Source organism: Dryobates pubescens, chromosome 19 (assembly GCF_014839835.1).
Source record: "Dryobates pubescens isolate bDryPub1 chromosome 19, bDryPub1.pri, whole genome shotgun sequence".
NCBI classification, from domain to species: Eukaryota; Metazoa; Chordata; class Aves; order Piciformes; family Picidae; genus Dryobates; species Dryobates pubescens.
This window is the reverse complement of record NC_071630.1, coordinates 12,549,653-12,568,583: the sequence shown is the minus strand read 5'-3', so window position 1 is coordinate 12,568,583 and position 18,931 is coordinate 12,549,653. Positions and strand designations below refer to the sequence as shown.

Genomic DNA, 18,931 nt, shown 5'->3' with positions numbered 1-18,931 from the left:
AAGCCCTTCATCAGTGCTGCAGTCGGGTGGGGATTCTGAAATGCACCACAAGCCAAGTTCTAGCTCCCCAAGCAGCCATAACTCAGCCTGCCTGGACATGTGGAGCGTTGAGTTTGGCTGTAGCTGCTGCTGAGGGGAATGACTTCAGGCTGGATCCTGCATTCCGGTTGCATCGCTCTGTCTCCAGGCAGAGCTGACTCTAAAAGGGGAACTGCCAAAACTCTCCTGAGCCCAGCACTGAGTCTTACACCCAGGAGATGGCAGGGCTTTGGTGGGAGGTGTGGCTGTGGTGGGTCTGCCTTAGGTGGCTCGCTGTAACTACCTGTCCTTCTGGATTTGTGGAGGAGAGGAGGGTAAAGATTTGGTTGGGACATGGTCACCCCCAGTCCAGACACAAATTTGGAGCAATCTTTGTGGGATCATAGAATGGTTTTGATGGAAAGGGAGGGACCTTTAAAGCTCATTGAGTCCACCTCCCCTGCAGTCAGCAGAGACATCTGCAGCTAGAGCAAGTTGCTCAGAGCCCCAGACAACCTAATCTGGAATGGTTCCAGGGATGGGACATCTCCTACATCTCTGGGCAACCTGGGCCAAGGTTTCTCCACCCTCAGACTGAAAATGTTCTTTCTGTCTGGTCTGAATCTCCCTCTTTTAGCTTCAAGCCATCACCCCTCATCCTGTCACACAGGCCCTGCTAAGAAATCTGTCTCCAGCTTTCTGATCAGCCCCTTTAAGCACTGTGAAGATGCAACATCTCTCTGGACCCTTCTCTTCTCCAGGCTGAGCAACCCCAAAATGCAGCACAGAGAACCTCAACCAGGCTAAGTAAGCCAAGGGAGGCTCTGGCCTGCCTCCAGGGAAGCCCTCCAATCCCTTAGAGGAGCCATCAGCGCAGCCTAACCCATTGGGAATTGTCTGGGGCTTTTCCCGACAGCCAAGGGAAAAGCACTCAGAAGAAGAGAATTTGGAGACTTCAAGCAAAAAACTCCAGGTGAGGGAAGAGAGGGCAAGGAAGCAAAGGAGATCTTCACATTTAATGTCCATTTCATTTTGATGCCTAAGAAAGAATGAGTCAAACCAAACTCTGAAGCAAAACACGACAGAACCACAAGGAAAAGTCTTTTTCCCCTCTCCTGACCCTTCACCCCATCTGGGGTTTGGCTGAAACACTCTGGCACTTTCACAAGTTTTGGCCACCTCAAGCAAAACAGACATTTAGCAAATGAACTTTCCAGGCAGGATTTTTTTTCCCCCTGCTGTTGGAGCCACAAAAGCTGGAAAGAGTCAGTGTGATACTGAGCTCATGGTTCTCCTTTCCCCTGGTGATGGGCTCATGGACCATGGTGATCCCTGACGTACCTCTGGCCACGCACCATTTTAACCAGCCCACCACCCAACAGCAAAGCCCACCCCAGTTCAGAGCAAACTGCAAAAAAGCCTTGTCCAGAGTCAACAATAAACTCATTTAACTGAATTTAATAGTTCAGTTCCAGCACAGGCTGGACTCAGGCCAAGACATGGAGCCGAAATGGCCTCAGGAGTGCTGATGGATGCTCTCCACCTGTCAGGGGAGAGATGGTTGGTATCCAGCCTCACCCTCTAGGACTACTCTGCTGCCTCCAGCCTTGAGGAGTAGGAGACAAGATGTTTCTCTGAGTGATGCAACAGAGCTCTAAGGGATGGGTTAAAATGATCCCATCCTCTGAGTGATAGAAGAATTCATTTCTAACACCAGAGATTCTAGGAAAGCAAATGCAGCCATGGTTTGCTCCAGGCAGCTTGGCGGAGGCTGATTCTGGGCCTGGAGCAAGAAGCTGGTGCTGGACACCCTTTTGTCCACCCACCTCTTCTCACATTCAGCCTCACCAGGATGGACCTGGTGATAACAGTGGTTGGAGACAGCCACATGTGGGGCATGGAAGCATCACCTCCATCCCCCACTACCATGTTCAGCTTCCATGTCTGCACACCAGCAAGCTTCAGGAATGATGAGAAAATGTCAAAATGCCAACCCAGAGTGAAAATGCTCCCCAAGGACAGCATTCCACAGACAGCATCCCTTTAACCCCACTGCTCAACACCATCCTGGAAGGTACCAAGTGGGGATGAGGACATTGCTTGGCTGTGCCCAAAACCCCGGGTACCACCATCAAGTGGGGATGAGGACATTGCTTGGCTGTGCCCAAAACCCCAGGTACCACCATCCACTGGCACAACCAAGCCCTGCATGGAGTTGGTTGGACACAGACCTGCACAGAAATCTCAGCTGTAAACAGTACCCAGCAAACCTGCCCTACTAAAAGCAACATCAAGTGCTAAAGTGCTGCAGAAATGCATCTACTGCCAGGCTGCTGTCACCAGTCTCTGCAGCTCCAGTCCCCATGGGGAGAGGACAGGAGTGTTTACCTGGCCCTGTGGCACATGTTCCCCTCAATCCTCTGCAGCCCTGATGGGTACAGACGGGAAGGAGAGGGGTTGTGGGTGCCTGTGAGGCTGTGCTCAGTCTTGGGTGGCCAGCTTGGGGTGGGCAGACTGCTCTGAAGTGCAAGTATTTGCCACAGCCCTGCTGACAGAGGTGGAGGGGCAGTGTGGAACATACATGTATCATTCCAGTTGCCACAGCAGTGAGCAGCTCCTACCTGCCTCAAACTTCAGAGTCCACCTAGAAGGAGCTACATTCCTCACCCTCTGATGCCTGCATGGGTTTCTCCTCCCTGGCACCTGAGGGGTTTTTAGCACCCAGGAGCCCACAAACCAGCCTGGACCCCCAAAGATCCCTCTTCCTCAAGATGCACAAGGGGAGGTTTAGGTTGGAGGTGAGGAACAATTTCCTTCCCAAAAGGGTTGTCACAGCTTGGAACAGGCTGCCCAGAACAGTAGTGGAGGGGCATCAATGCCATGTAGATGTGTTGCTGAGGAATATGACTCAGTGGGGACCTGGCAGTGCTGGGTTAAGGGTTGGCCTTGATGATCTTCAAGGTCTCTTCTAACCAAAATGATTCTGTGATTCTCATGAGGCATCTCAAGACAGGGGGGCCATGCAGGAGCTGCTGGGTCTGCTGTGCCTACCTGCACCCAGCTTTGATCCTCAGCTGGTGGTGCTGCTCAGCCCAGCACACCCTCAACATCCCATGGGATCCCCTGGGTGGAATGCTGCCACTGGGAAGGTGATGGGGCAAGTGAGTGACCTTTCTAGTCCACGAATGCTGACATGCCCCGAGGCCAGCAGACAGCCCTGGGTTTGCAGGTCTGCATTGCCTCCAAGGCAAAGCCTGTGAAAATTTCCACTTAAGTAGCCAGGAGCACTACAGGGAAAGGGACTCAGAGGTTGGTTCTGCCAGGAGAGAATCTGGGCTTTTAATTATTTATGCTTCACCTCCGTGTTATGGTGCTGAGAGACCAATCAGACACAGCCAGATAACAGAGAGAAGGCTGCAGCCTCTTTCCCCAGAGAGGCCATTTAGGGGAGCTGGAGGGCTACCAGCCCCTGCCTGACTCCAGCCCCATACCTCTTTCCTCTCTAAATCATCTTATCCTTGGGAAAACCAAGAGTCTCTGATAATGAGCCATATCCCTGTGGGGTGACACACCGGGACAGGAGGAGGTGGATTCAGACTGTAGTTGCAGTCGTCCCAGTTGGCAGCAAAGGGCTGCTGCCCACCCTTGTAAAGGGGTGGTGGAAGTGGGATAAAACTGAAAACAAGGTCTTACTGGGTGGAAAGTTGAGCTGTCACGATGGGATTTTAGGGTGCTCAGCACCCTGAAGAATTGGGACCTTTCTTAGTTGCAACTTTAAAGGGATAATCAGTCGGATCCATGGATTAAATCCCCCTGGGATTTTCAGGGGGGAAATTTGCTTAGCAGGGTCTATAGTCAAATCCTTTAATTTCCTGGATTAGGAAGCCAGGGCAGCTTGTCATTTGTCATGCAGGGAGGATGCCACGGAAACCTCACTGCTCAAGGCTTTTCAAACTAACTGCAAGAACACCCAAGACACCAGGAGTCCCCAGTCCAGCTGCTTTGCTCCCCTCCCAGCAGTGCCTGTCCCCCCAGCATCCTCATCCCTGGCTGTGGTAGGAAATGATGCTAGTGAGCATCAGCAAGGAAAATACTCAACATTTTTGCTCAGCTCTGCATTTTCACCTCCTGATATTGATTTGAGCTCTCTCCAGGGAAAAAGAGGCTTAGTGGGAGTACAGGAGCATGGGGGTGTTAGGGCTGTAGCTGCAGGGAAGTCAGTGGGTGGGCAGCTGGGGTGGGAGCAGTGCAGCTGGAGGAATGCATGCCAGGAAACCCAAGATGGGAGTTGGGAGAGGGAAAAAGCACTCAGACCTGTGTCAGGAGATGGGAAGGCAGCATAGCTGTAGTGTAGGGACCCCAAACCTCCCCCTTGGTTCTCCTCTGCTATCCAAGCTTTGATGTGCAGCGTCACCATGGTGCAGCACCAGAGTGAGAAGGGACAGGGCACCACAGCTCCCACTGACACATCTTGTGGGTTTTAGGTGGTGGCAGGGGGCTGGGATGGCATAGTCAGCATCCTCCTCACCTAGGGCTTGTGTGTACCCTCACCAGTCTCCTTGCACCCCACGGAGGATGGAGGAGAGCAGTGGGGCTGTGAGCCAGCCTGGCTGGCAGGCAGCTGCACAGGCTGCAGGGGGAATGGATCCCTTCCCTCCTGAAGATTGCTGAGAAAAGCAATGCTGCAGTTTCTGCTCATTGAATAGGAAAAGCAGCAGAATGGAAAAATCAGGGGCTGGGGTTTTGTTGCTGTTGTTGTTAGCTTTTTCTCTTTCTTTCCCCCCTCTCCCCCCCAAAAGCTAGTGGGTGACAGCATGGAGAAGATGAGGTTTCACCACAGAATCATAATCATTAAGGTTGGAAAAGATCACCAAGTCCAATCATCAACCCAACACCACCATGCTCACTGAAACATGTCCTGAAGTGCCATGTCTACATGGTTTATGAGCACCTCCAAGGATGGGGACTCCACCACTTCCCTGGACAGTCTTTTCCTGGGCTTGACCATTCTTTCAGTGAATATGTTTCCTGCTACCCAGTCTAAACCTCTCCCAGCAAAACTTAAAGCCATTTCCTCTTATCATTTGTTACTTGGGAGAAGAGACAAACCCCCACCTCCCTGCTACTGATCTCTCCTCAGCTGCTTCTTCTCCATCCTCTTCTCTATCTCATTCCCTGTCTTGCACAGGCCATCAGGGCAGGCAGGAGGCTGTTGTCTTAGTGGATGGATCTAGCACAACTCAAGAGGCTGAAACCATCCTGTACCATCTCTTGAGAAGGGCCAGTTCTGCAGCAGGACAGCAGCACTGGCTGCTCAGCCCATGTGCTGAACTGGTAAAAGGCTTGGATTAGAAACCAGGCAGATGATCTGGGCTGTGATGGGCTGTTGTGTGATGCTGGAGAGGAGGAGGAGGAGGCAACCTCCCCTTTGGCCCCCATGTTGCCCCAGCCTTCTGTCCAGCTCTCTGGGGCAGTCCCTTCCTATGGAAACAGTGGCTGCCAGGAGTGAATCACCCTTCCATCCTTCCTGCCTCATGCCAGCCAGTGCCATCCCTGCTTGTTTCCTTCTGGTTCTGCTGCAAAAGCCACCATGGAGCAGGCACCAGCACATCACACTCCGACAACAACACAGCTCTCCCATCCTGGCTCTGCCACTGGGTGTTTTGCTTCCTCCTGCATCCCAAGAGCCCTCTCCTGCTTCATTCCACAGCAAAACCACCCCCTCCAGCTGCAGCACAAACTATGTCTGCCAGGAGCATATGGATTTTGGAGATCTTCCCTGATGAGTTCAGGGAGAAGGGAAGAACTGGTTGGCAGCATGGTGAGTCCAAAGGGCTATGTGAATCTCCACTCAGCCCACTCTGTTGGAAATGATTTTATGAACCCACATCACACCCTAGGACATGGAGCTGGGGTGCTTTAGTTCATATTCAGCTCAGCAGAGAGGGAAGATGGTGGGAAACACCAGAATGGGAGCAACCACCGTGGCTGAAGGATGGGAGAGCAATGAAAGGAGAGTGGCTCACAAAACCTGCACTGAGCTGCTTTCCTAGAATCTGAAAAAGACCCTGCTGGATTATTTTGTAAAGCATAATTCCTTCCAATGCATGACAGGCACTGAATTTTCTAACCTGTTGGTGTCTGTGCACCTCTCCACCTCTGCATGGCAGTGCAGGCAGCGGGGTGGCAGCTGGGGACACACAGAGCTGGTCCTGCGTGAGCGTGAGGCTGCTCTTGACGTTTGGCATGGCCGCAGAAGGGCTTAATGCCCTAAGTCCTGTCTGAGCAGGAAGCTACTAAATTGGTATTGTAGGAAGACTTAAAGAGTCAAGGTGCAGACAGCAGATCCTGCAAGAGCTGGCAGTGGGTAAGGATGCCATGTCCTGGGATGCCATCCCAGGATCTGCCACCGTGTCCTGAACTGGAGGTTGGAATTGTGCTTGCCATGAGTCAGAGGTCCTTGTGTCATCCCAGCTGACAGCAACGCAGGGACGGGAGGAATAACAGCTGATGCTCATCTCTGCTGCCACGAGATCACCTGGCCCCTGTCAACATGCTGGAGCTTGTGCCCAGGCAGGAGGAGGGGAAGGAGGGGGCAGAGGGAAGGAGCTGGCAGGAAGGAAAGTCTGAGAGCCCTGCTGCAGCTCAGCTCCGCTCCCCATCCATGAGAAAGCTTGCTGGAGGCTGCCAGCCCCGGGGTTTGTTCCTGTCTGCATTGCACAGGGACTGTTTGGGAGGAGAGAGGGCAGGAAGGAGGAGGATAATGCTGCCCTAAAGAGAATTGCCTCCTGCCCCAGCTGATTCCACCCTTTGAGTCACCTCCAGCCATCCTCTCTGTGGTTTTCTCTCTGTCTCTGTGCTGGGAGGGGAAGGACAGGGCATGCTCTCCATGCACCAGACCCAGTGTGATGCCATCAGTGGACCCATCAGTTCCCTGTGAATGGGCAGAGGTGGCTCCTGCACAGCCCCAAGCTCCAGATGGCTAGAAAGGGAAAATGGGACAGAACTTCTCCAAGGGGCCCTAAGCAGAGAAACCCCATCCTGACCCATGAAGTGCCCAAAGAGGGGATAGACTAGGTGGTGGGAGACACTGACGGGCTTGGTCTGATCCCTGAAACATTTGCTCAGTCCTAGTTCAATTGTGGCACGTTTCAGCTCATCCACTGCCAGTTCATCCTTGCCATCCTGACCCAATAAAGTGGACACACAACTCTTTGCATTGCCCTTAACCCCTATCTCTTCTCATCCTCTTTGCTTCCTATCTTGACCCAAGGAAGAGGTCACACAACCGTTTGGGGACCGCGGTGTTCCCCTTACACACACCGCCCCTCCTCCTCGCTCCCCATCCACAGTGAAAGCCCCGCTGGCAGGACGAAGCGGGGACTAGGGTGAGACTAATGCGGGAGCCCCGCAGCCACCTCCTGCAGGCATGGGAGAAGCCAGCAGGAACCTGAAATCAAAGGCAGCTGAGTACAATTGGGAAGCTGGAGGCACAGGCCTGCGAGAGCATTAAGCAGCATTATTCCGGCTGGGCGTACTGCCGGCAGTGACATTACCGCAGCTCAGGATGTTTGGGAGCAGGGCCGCAGAATCCCTTCTTCCCGGCGGGTGTTGCCTAGGCTGCATTTCCATTCTCTGAAACAGAAAACACCTGCTTGGCCCCAGCAGCTTTCTGCACTTTGCTGTTCAGCTCTCCTGGGTTTTTCTTGCCTTCCTGCTCCCCACTGTATGTTGAAGGCTGGCTGGATGTTTTGCCCTCACTGCAGCATCGCAGAATCGTAGAATCATTTAGGTTGGGATAGACCTTCAAGATCATCAAGTCCAACTATTAGCCCTACTCTACCAAGTCCACCATTCAGGCATGTCCCCAAGCATCACATTTACACAGCTCATCACATGCAGGGATGGTGACTCACCCACCTCCCTGAGCAGCTTGGTCCAATGCCCAACAACTCTTTCAATGAAAGTTGTTTCCTAATGTCCAGCCTAGACCTCCCTGAGTGCACCATGAGGTCCTTCCTTCTTGTTCTATCACTAGGGAGAAGAGATCAACACCCACCTCATGACAACCTCCCTTCAGGTAGTTGTGGAGAGTGATAAGGTCTGAAGGAGCATCCATATTGGGTCCAAACACTTCCCTTCACTCGTCCTCACTGCTGGGTTGTCTTTGTCCACCTCCTTTTCCTTTACCTCCCCAGTTTCCCCTTCTGAAGTTGAATGACACTGTGCTAATTGGTAGCCTGACTCCTCCTGAGACTATGGAGCTTAATTATATTTTTCTCATCGTTGGTGAAGGGCTTGGCTATAATTATGCCTGCAAGAGCATTAGTTAGGACTAACCTGAGGACAGCATCTCCTCCAGGGTGCTGGGGACAGGCTGCTCCAAGGAGCTGTTATTTCAGGTGCTGTCCCACAAAGCCTGCACTAGAGAAGAGCTGAGCACTTGCCAAATGCTGCCCATCTCTGGGACTCCTATATCCAGCAGCAGTGACATCCCGTCCTCTCATAAATAGTCCAGCCAGTAATTACAAAACCTTGAAGTGTGGTAGCAGAAGGAAGCCCTGGAGAGAATGGAGGACTGTCTGCTTGGTGTTAAAGCTATAATCATACATCTCAGTGAGGTGGAGTTGGTCCTGAGCACTCCACGATGCTCCACATGCTTTTAACCTGCATGTCCAGCAGCTATGCTGAAAGTCAAAGGGAAGGATGAGCTTTGTGGCCCACCTCACTTGCCTGGACATTATATTTTAGTTTACCATGACACACCAGTGCCTATGGACCATTTGCCTGAGGTATGAAGCACAAGGAGGGACAGAGGAGGCCACAAAGATGATCTGAGGGCTGGAGCACCCTTCCTATGAGGACAGGCTGAGATAGCTGGGGTTACTCAGCCTGCAGAAAAGAAGGCTCCAGGGAGACCTTAGGGCAGCCTTCCGGTACTTAAAGGAGGGCTCCAGGAGAGCTGGAGAGGGACTTGTTACAAAGGCATGGAACAACAGGGCAAGGCGTAATGGCTTCACACTGGAAGAAGATGGGTTTAGATTAGACAGTAGGAATAAATTCTCCCCCATGAGGATGGCAAGGCACAGGTTGCCCAGAGAAGCTGTGGAGGCCCCAAGCCTAGAAGTGTTCAAATCCAGGTTGGACGGGGCCTTGAGCAATCTGCTCTACTAGAAGGTGTCCCTGTTGATGGCAGGGGGGGGTTGGAACTAGACAATCTTTAAGGTCCCTTTCAACCTAAACCATTCCATGAATCTATGAACATCAGCACTAATGAGATGGGAGTCAGTGTCTCCAGGGCATCCTTCATCCTTCCAGGGTAGCAGCAGGAAGAGTGATGGCTCTTGGCTGATATGAGAAGGGAATGAAGCATCCCATAGCACAGAGAGGACACTGTTCTCCTTAATTTAAACAGGTTGGGAAAAGGCTCCCTGGCTACCTCCAAAAAAACAAGAGCTGATATCAACAGCAGTTTTTCAGACCTGATTCATCCCCCTCCTTGCCCATTGACTCTGCACAAGCTATTTCAGCGAGACAGAAGAGGAGAGAAAGTGTTTTCATTTCCATTTCTGTGTTTGCATTTCCATTTCTATGAAGAAAATAAAAGATCAATCAGGAGAGTCAGCTCCTGAACCTAAAAGCTGCTCCTCAAAAGAGCTTCCTTCTCTGTGCCACGGCTAACACCGTTCTGTGCTCAGACTCAAACGACTTTGAGGATCCAATTTCCTTGTCTCCAGTACACTGTTTTTAGCCTGCTTTCCTCAGGAAATGGGGCTCACTTCTGTGATTGTGCTGTTTATGTATCTATATGCCATCACTCCCACACTAATAACTTTTGAACGTGTTGGCCAATTCCAACTGACTCTGACAGAGAGGCAGAGATTTCAAAAATACTTGGATTCCTACAAATTTAATGAAATCCGTGGGTGGGCACAGATTTTCCCCCACCGAGGGAAAGGCTGCAGAGTGAACTCAGCCGGATTATTAGACAGAAGGGAACGCCACACTCGCACGCACAGATAGGCACACACCGGTGCTGTCATCGGGTCCCCAGGCGACGGTAAACCCCAGCTCATGGTGGTGCTGGGGGGAGGGATATCGCACCCCTGAGCCCCAAAGCCATGAAATGAGCGCCAGGAGGCCTCCACCAAGGCACCCACTGGCTGTGTGGAGCATTTCTCTGCGTTTGGATGATGCAGTTTGGTGTGGGCGCTGCAGGGGAGTGTTTACTCGTTTAGAAGCTTTACAATTAATCAGGCTAAATATATGGAAGACTTCTTAGCTGGTTGTAGGCTTGTAAAACCTTGCTGTCTTCTGCTTCTGGTTTAGTGGTGACCTGGCAGTGTTGGGGTAACGGTTGGACATGATGAACTTAAGGATCTCTTCCAATCAAAATGATGTTGTGCTTCTATGATTCCATGGTTCTAGGATTATGTGATTCTGTGGTTCTGTGATACTATGATTCTATGAATCTATCATTCCATGTTTCTGTGATTCTGTGGCTCTGTGATTCCCTAATTCCATGATTCCAATATTCTATGATTCCATGTTTCTGTGATTCTATGCACACTGAAAGACTGCAAGAACAAAGGTCTCTTCCAACCTGGTCTATTCTATTCTATTCTATTCTATTCTATTCTATTCTATTCTACTCTACTCTACTCTACTCTACTCTACTCTACTCTACTCTATTTTCTGTTCTATTCTAACCCTTATAAAAAGGAAAAACTCTAGATGAAAGATCATGGATTTCAGACAAATCAGGTTCTCCTCACTTGCATGGTCAGGTCCTCAGGCCTCCTCTGTGTGCAGTCAAATTGCAAACCCAAGACACCCTCCAAGACCTTCAGGCTGAGCCAAACTAATCCCATCCCACCTGCTCCATGTCCCCAGTAAAGCCTAAATCCTGCAATCCCACCCAAATGGTTTGTCTCTTTGCTGGTAGGTTTTGTGATCTCAACACAAACCACCAACACAGGCAGTAAAAAGCTCCTGGGATAGATGTCACTTGTGGTTGGTAACCCTGCACTAATGCACAGCACGAGTCAAATCGAAGTCTGCCCAGCCCTAGGGATGAGCTACACAGAAGATCAATAAAGGGCTTTTCAGCATCCCAGCAACCCTTGTGCTCTGGAGGCAATGGCTGTGACATAGAAAGAGCCAAGCCCTGGGTTCCTGCTGATGCTTTCTCCCCCATGTGTCTAGTCAAGGACAGACTAGTTAAGACCAAGCACAAACGGTGGAAGAAGCCAAGCTGCGGGATGGAGATGCCAGGCTGCTCATGGAGCACTTCCTGATGGGACCATGTTGAGTCTCTGATGGACTGTCTGCACTCCCATTCATTTATTTCTTTGCATCTTCACTGATGATTGAAGGGGGCACTGAGTGGTCCCCAAGTCCCACATATTTTCTCCTCTTCCATGTGCACATGTGGTCATGGGCTTCATCCTCCCTCCCAGCTCTCCTGCAGAACTCAGGACCATGTCACCCCAGCCAGTACAGGGGATGAAGCTATTCATACCATGGCTTTCTTATCAGATTTGATTTTCTCCTTCTTTCTCATAATTAGAAGGTGGACCATTACATGTCAATGGCTCATCAAGCATTTCCACCATGAGGGGATCATATCTCTTCCAAATCCCACCTCAGTGCACCAGGACCATTACCACCTGGTGATGGAGAATGCTCAGGTTCTCAGATCTGGCACTTCACAGTAGATCACAATTCCATGTTTCCATGATTCGGGCTTTTGTACTGAGGTGTTCACATCCCCAGATCCCAGGAAAAGATCTGACCTTTCTGCTGCTCTGCAGTCTGCTTCCTACCTGGCAATCTAGTGGGATTTCTCATTTTTAACCCAAAGCTTTGACAACAGTTGGGTACAATATCAACTCAAAAATGTCATCAAGCCCAAATACGCTCCCAAAAGCAAGCCTGGGAGCCTCATTCACATTGCAGATAAGTCATCAGCAGACATGCTGATAAAGATTTTGAGTGTGACTCTGCATACCAATGATCCAGAGTCAGCAATTAACCCAGCACAAGTGACTGAGGAGGAGGTACCTGGGTTTGTCCCCTAACCCCAGCCTGGCTGCTGTATGCAGCAGTAGCTCAGAAACCAGAGAGGATGACAATGCTCTGTCAAACCAAGCCTAAAATGTGAGACAAAGAGTCCAGAATTTGGTGGAGGAGCCTTTCCTCCTCCACTCACCTCTTGTCTGGGATCTCACTGCAAGTTAAGACATTTCAGGTGCATTTTGGGAGCCTGCTAGAAGGTGTTTGAGCTGGCCGTGAGCTTGGAGTCTGTCCCTGTTTCAACCTAAATTAGACTTGACCCCTTTCCCTTCTCCATCCTTCTGGTTTTCAGCCAGATCAGGTCCCAGCTCTGAATCACTGAGCAGTTCCATGATGGCTACAGACATCCTGGGGAGCAGAGGCTCCCTGAAGCTTGCAGGGATTATTTGGGTACCCAGATCTGCTGCTTTCTAGCAGAGCCTCAGGCAGAGCAAACTCTCCCCAAGCATCCACCAGCTGCAGCCAGCGATTTGACTGCTTTTCCACTCAAAACCTCTTTTGGGAACACAAATAGCTGGGAATCCTCCCAGCACAGGCCAACCCAGGGATGGTTCCCCTTGGCGGTAAGTCAGACAGATGATATGGGCAAGCAGCATCTCAGGAGCTCTGCCGCTAAGGGTATCATCATCCTGCTTATTAAAGAGGCTAGGCAGAAACAGAGCAGAAGGCTCAGTACCTCCTGAGTGACAGCTATCATTCTATGTAGTACAGTCCCACTGAGGTGCAACCACTGCTCTGGATGGCCTCACATGTCCTCACTGGCTGGTTCACAAAGGCCACTCGGAGTTAGCAGAGGGACAATTCAGCTTGGATCTACCTTCTTCTGAACACCACCCATGAGGCCTGGGCAAGGCCAGCGGCTTGGCTGTCCAGGATGCTGCTCACTCCTGCTTTAGGGTTCAGATAGCACTGACCACTGCCTATGCTAGCACATGCCCACCACAAGGCTTGCCTGCTCCCAGCAGCTCATGTAAAATACCTACCGCTCCAGCACCCGCTACCACAAAAAGTCTCATCCCACTTCTCCCATCCAGCCGCAGCCACCTCGGGCCGGGGAGCGCCTTACCTGGAGGCCGCGATCTCCGCTTTCTGCTTGGCGATGGTGGCCGCCCGCTCGGCAGCCTCCACGGCTCGATCAACCTTCTCGCGGATCTTGCTGGCCCGCAGCGGGATGAGGTTCTTCCTCTTGCCGCTGACCAGGATGTTCTGCTTGTACTTGCCCTCCTCCTTGGTGCCGTCGGGGAAGGTCATGCAGCCGTAGCCGTGGCGCTTGTTGTTGGCCCATTCTCCTTCGTACTTCAGCCCGTCCGAGCGCTGGCTCACCCCGAAGCCTGACCTCTTGTCGTTCTTCCACTCGCCCACGTAGATCTCGGTGGTGGTGGCGTCGATGTCGTCTTCGATGACGGAGAGCTCGGCTTCGCCCTCGCCCAAGCTGATGGTGGAGTTGATGTCGCTGGCGGTGGAGCTGACCGTGCTCATCCCGGCCTCGCTCCGGAAAGAGCTCTGCTTGCTCCGCTGGCTGGCCAAGGAGCTCTTGGACTCAGACTTGCGGAGCTTGAGCCCGCTCAGCAGCGACCGCCGGAAGATGCCCTTCTTCTTGCTCTTGAGGATCTCGGCATCGCTGTGGGCCATGAGGACGAAGCCTCCCCGGGAGACCGCGGGGCTCCCGGCCACCGCCGGCGAGGAGTCGGGGTGGAGCGCCGTGCCATTGGTGTGCTCGCTGCGCAGGGAGTTGATGGACGTCCTCAGGGGTGACCTGATAACCGCAGCCATGCCGTAGGGAACGCTCTGCCGCACGCCGTAACCCTGGCGCATCCCTCCGACCCACTGGCCCTGGTATGTCCCTAGGAAGAGGAGACAAAAGCAAAGAGGGGTTTCATGGCACAGTATCCTATGGACCGTGGGAGAGAGAGGGAACTATTGGAGGGAGTGCAGTGGAGGTTATGAAGGGGCCTGGAGCATCTCTGTGAGGAGCAAAGGCTGGGGCTGGTTAGCCTGGAGAAGAGCAGCCTGAGAGGGGATCTGATCAATGCTCAAAAATAGCTAAAGAGTAAGGGCCAAGATGATGGGGCCAGACTCTTGTCAGTGGTGTCCAGCAGCCCAACAAGGGGCAACAGACACAAACTGGAACCCAGGAGGTTGTTTCTGAACAGAAGGAGAAAATTCTCTGCTGTGAGGGTGCCAGAGCCCTGGTGCAGGCTGCCCAGAGAGGCTATGGAATCTCTGGAGAGATCCAAACCCCACTGGACATTGTGATCTTGGGCAACCTGCTGTGGGTGACCCTGCTTGGACAAGATCTCCAGAGGTCCCTTCCAAACTCCACCATGCTGGAATTCTGTGACTAACAGCACCAAACTCCTCTGCAAGCCTGTTCCTTAGCAGGAGCAGCAAAGTGCAGCTCTGCCTCCCAGTGTGACAAGGACTGGAATCTTACATTACAGGAGGACAAAATAACATCTTGGTCAGATCATTGCAGGCATGGTGTCCAGCTGCAGAATGGAAATATCAGAAGCTGGCTAAGACATCACTTAGCTTCAAGGTAGTGTCCCTTAGATCAACCCCTACTTTGAAAGGGAAGGGAAGAGGGAGATGGGGTAGGGAATTGTTATCAGGGAACAGATCCCATTGCTGCCCATGCTGCTGGCAGGGCTGGCAGTGGATGGTCCACTGTGATGTTTGTTTCTGTTTGAGGAGCTGCTCATCTGGCATGGAGCAGAAGGGAGCAGCTCTGTAGAAATCAAGGCCTCACAGAGAGAGATCCATTTGGAGAGTCTCCTCAGGAATGTGCCCCTGCTTGAACTCCTACATCTGCGTGGGCTCACACTGGAATGGCTTCACTGCTCTTTAGCAGGACAAAACACACACAGGACCTCTCCACAGCGCTGGGAATGGAAGCATCAAGAAATCCATCCAGCCTGGGGTGTACAAGTGGAGCACAGAGTGTGGCCATAAACTGCAGTGGTTTACAATCCCTTCTCCTTCTGGGATTGACACCCTTTTGCCTTTTATCCCAGCCCAGTGACCTGTGGGGCTTGTCTTGATTCTTAGGTCAGTTTAATCTTTTCTGGACTAGCTCAAGATGCATCAGTTTTAGACTGGATATTGGGAAAAATGTCATTGCTGACAGAGTGGTCAGGCATTGGAACAGGCTGCCCAGGGAGGTGGTGGAGTCCCCACTCCTGGAGGGGTCCAAAAAACATGTAGGCATGGCACTTTGGGACATGGTTTAGTGGGCATGGGTTGATGCTTGGACTTGATGAACTTAGAGCTCCTTTCCACTCAAAACAAGTCTATGCTTCTATGAATTCACTGCTCACCAAAACCCTCTCAGGGTGGATTGATGAGACTGAGGATGTGTCCTCCCCTGGCACTGGTGTTGCTGGGATACTGTGGTTGATCCCAGCCCCAGGCTGCCCTGCTCTCTCCCAGCTCTGGAGATGCAAAGAGCAAGGATGGGAGCAGGAAGCACCTCGAAGCACTGGGGCCTCCCTTCACCCCAGTCCTGCTCTTGCACGCCAAGGGAGTCTTAAAACAGCCTTGCTGAAACAGTGAAGCCTGTGAGAGTCACACTGGAATGATGAAAACAGCCTGGATGGTGGTTGCTGGCTCCATCTGATAGAGGTTTTACAGCCCTTTTGCACAAGATGCCCTTTGGCCTTTGCAAACAGGCCAGGATTTGGAGACATGAGCAACCCATCAGGTCCACCTGAACTGCAAAAATACTGTTCCCTGGGACCTCTCTGCCTTGCTGCAGCATTTTCTCTCTCACCATTCATTGCAGCCCAGCAGAAAGTAGTATTAAAATGAGTTGTGCTGGCCATGCCTATCCCCAAACCCAGAGGAGCCCTCCTCTTGTCATCCCAACCCTACTCATCCTTCTACTCCATTTAATTCTCCATCCCCATCCTACCCTTCAGTACTTCCTTAGAGGTTTCCACCACCCAGCCCCCATAGCTCAGTGGTTGCTCTGGATACAGATACAGGTTGGAGCAGCTCATGCTGAGCAAGGCACCTGCTTCCCAAGGGTAAGAAACCAGCACCTGGCATGGTTTTGGGTGCATTTTAGGGTGCATCAGCTGTTATCTAATAGCTCCCAGTGCTTTGCACAAATCCCTCAGGGCTCCATCATCCACTCTAATGCAGGCAGTCCTCCAAGGTGCTACATTATCTGGGTGGCAGCCTTGTAACACCCCCAAAAAATGCCAGCCTCAAGCTGAGGGACCCCACAATGACTGTTTCAGAGAAGGGACATGGAGAGGCAGGGCCAGGAGGGAAGGATTTACCGAGGGTTTATAGGATTAGCATGGGGGAGGGAGGCAGGCACTGGGATTATGTCAGGCACTGGTGGGCAGAGTGAGGAAGTAGTGGCAGTGTTGGTGGGGAGAAGGATGGGGGACAATCATCAAGATGGATGGCAAAGAGCTTGGCATGTCTTGTGGTTGAATTTGAGCAGTGATCCTGGTTTGCCCTACTGCAGCCCCCTTTGGTGTCCTAAAGAACAGGTAACAATTGATGATCTACAGCCACGGCTCTTCCTGTGCCCAGTAGCAAACTGGAATGGTGTCTGTGGCAGGAGAGAGCCCATCAAGCCATCTGTCCATCCTTGCAGACCTGGCACCATAAAAGCACAGAGTCATAGCATTGTTTTGGTTGGAAGGGACCTTTAAGATCATCAAATCCAACCATCAGCCCAGCACTGCCAAGTCACCATTGAAGCACATCCCTTAGCAATGTCTCCATGGCTTTGAAACCCCTCCAAACATGGGAACTCCAGCAGGGCCTTGGGCAGCCTGGCCCAGGCTTGACAACCTTCAAGGTGAAAAAATTTTTCCTCACATCCAGCCTAAACTTCCCCTGGCACAATTGAGGCTATTTATTCTTGTCTTATGCCTAACTCCCTGGGAGAAGACACTGACTCCCACCTAGGCGCAACCTCCTTTCAGGGAGTTGAAGAGAGCCAGAAGGTCTCCTTTCAGCCTCCTTTTCTCCAGGCTGAACAACCCCAGTTCTCTCAGCTGCCCCTTAGAAGGCTGTCATTCCTCTTTCTGGCTCCATCCCAGAGTATCTCAGCAGGACAACCTCTTGGGGGTGATGTGTGGCAGCTGGATGGGGGTGATAGCCTCCAACACCCTGAGCATCCATGCAAAGGGAACCTCCAAGCTGGCTTGAGATCTCCTCAGCCTATGCTCAACCTCTTGTTTCTCCTAGAGATGGATCCAATAGGTTTCAGAGAAAGATGCCAGTGTGGGCAATAGGACAGGAAGGAAAGATCCTGCATGAGATTCTTCACAATCTGCTCTGCCCAAATCCTGGAATCCCTGTCCCTTGGCTGAACCTCTCGACTCGATCCCTGCCCTCAGGCAGATCCCTTGACCTCCCCATCTCCTAGCAAATCTGCAGCTGAAAAAAACCCCAAGCAGATTAAACAGAAGCACCACAAAGCAAGTGCAGCCCTTGCTGGAAACCAGGGACAGCAGCAAAGAGCAGAAGAAAGGGCTCTTGGAGCAGACGTGACCATGTCTGAGCTGGAGCAGGGCTGGCAAATTGGTCTCAGCAGGTGACAGCTGCAGCCAGTGCCTGTGCTGTCCCCAGCATGGCAGAGGCTCCTGGGAAGCTGTCATCTCTGAATGGCCTAGAAGTCTACTCCTAGATCTGCACAGCTGCCAGAAGCCATCTCTGCATCTCCTGGGCAAAGCTGATCTTTCTAAGCAGAGGATACAAGGACTTGAGGAGCACCCCAGCCAGCCAGGTTGTCCTGCTTCTTCCCTCCCAGTATCCCAGAATCCCAGAGTGATGAGGGTTGGAAGGGACCTCTGGACATCATTTAGTCTAGCCCCCCTTCTAAAGCAGGGTCACCCACAGCAGGTTGCCCAAGATCCCAATGTCCAGGCAGGTTTGGAATCTCTTCAGAGAAGCAGACTCCACAGCCTCTCTGGACAGCCTACTCCAGGGCTCCAACACCCTCACAGCAAAGAATTTTCTCCTAATGTCCAGATAGAACCTTCTGGGTTCCAGTTTGTTCCCGTTGCTCCTTGTCCTGTCACTGGGCACTGCTGAGAAGAGTCTGGCCCCATCCTCTTGCCCTCCACCCTTTAGCTCTTGCTGAGCATTGAGCAGATCCCCTCCCAGGTTGCTCTTCTCCAGGCTAAACAGCCCCAGGTCTCTCAGCCTTTCATCCTCACAGATCTGTTCCAATCCCCTCAGCAGCTTTCTAGCCTCTTTTGGACTTTCTCCAGTAGTTCTGTGTCACTCATGAACTGGGGACCCCAACTGGACACAGTCCTCCAGTACCCTCAGTACTCCAGATGTGGCCTCAGCCATGAAGAAGTGCTCAGCAGAGAGCAAACCTCAACCCCCCAAGTCTGCTTTCATGGTATTGCTGCTCTCCTGGTTGCTTCTCTGCTGGATGCTGTAGCATGAATTGCCTCTGGGGACTGGTCTTTGATGGTCACCAAAACCTCTGGTCACCTTGTTGGCCACCAGCAGATCAAAGAGCTTCCTTCTAAGGAGTGGAATTCATCCATCCTTTCTCACTCAAAGAGCACTTTTCCCTTCATCTGACTTCATCACATTTTAAACCCCTGAATAGTCCAGGATTTGTCCATGAGTACAGGAAGGTCTCAGAGCCATCTGATCTGCATTGCTAAGCACCATCACCTTCTCCCCTTGCACTGCTCAGTTTAACCTCTGCCCCCTAACATTTGCAGATGTATGCACAAAGCTTAATCTCACAAGGAGCTGGGAGACTCCTTCTCCCTGCAGAGGAACAGGATTTTATGGTCTTACACTTGGCATGCCAGGGTGGAGCAGCTACAACTGTCTCAGAGCTAGGGAGTGT

General features: G+C 51.9%; 1 protein-coding gene across 1 annotated transcript in view; it reads right to left on the bottom strand.

The window, feature by feature from the left end:
- JPH3 (junctophilin 3) overlaps positions 1 to 18,931 on the bottom strand; it is a 62,344-nt gene that overhangs the window by 29,467 nt on the left and 13,946 nt on the right. The window contains exon 2 of the mRNA XM_009904465.2: positions 13,160 to 13,937. Coding sequence (XP_009902767.2) covers positions 13,160 to 13,937 — 778 coding nt within the window. The remainder of the gene's footprint in view (positions 1 to 13,159; positions 13,938 to 18,931) is intronic.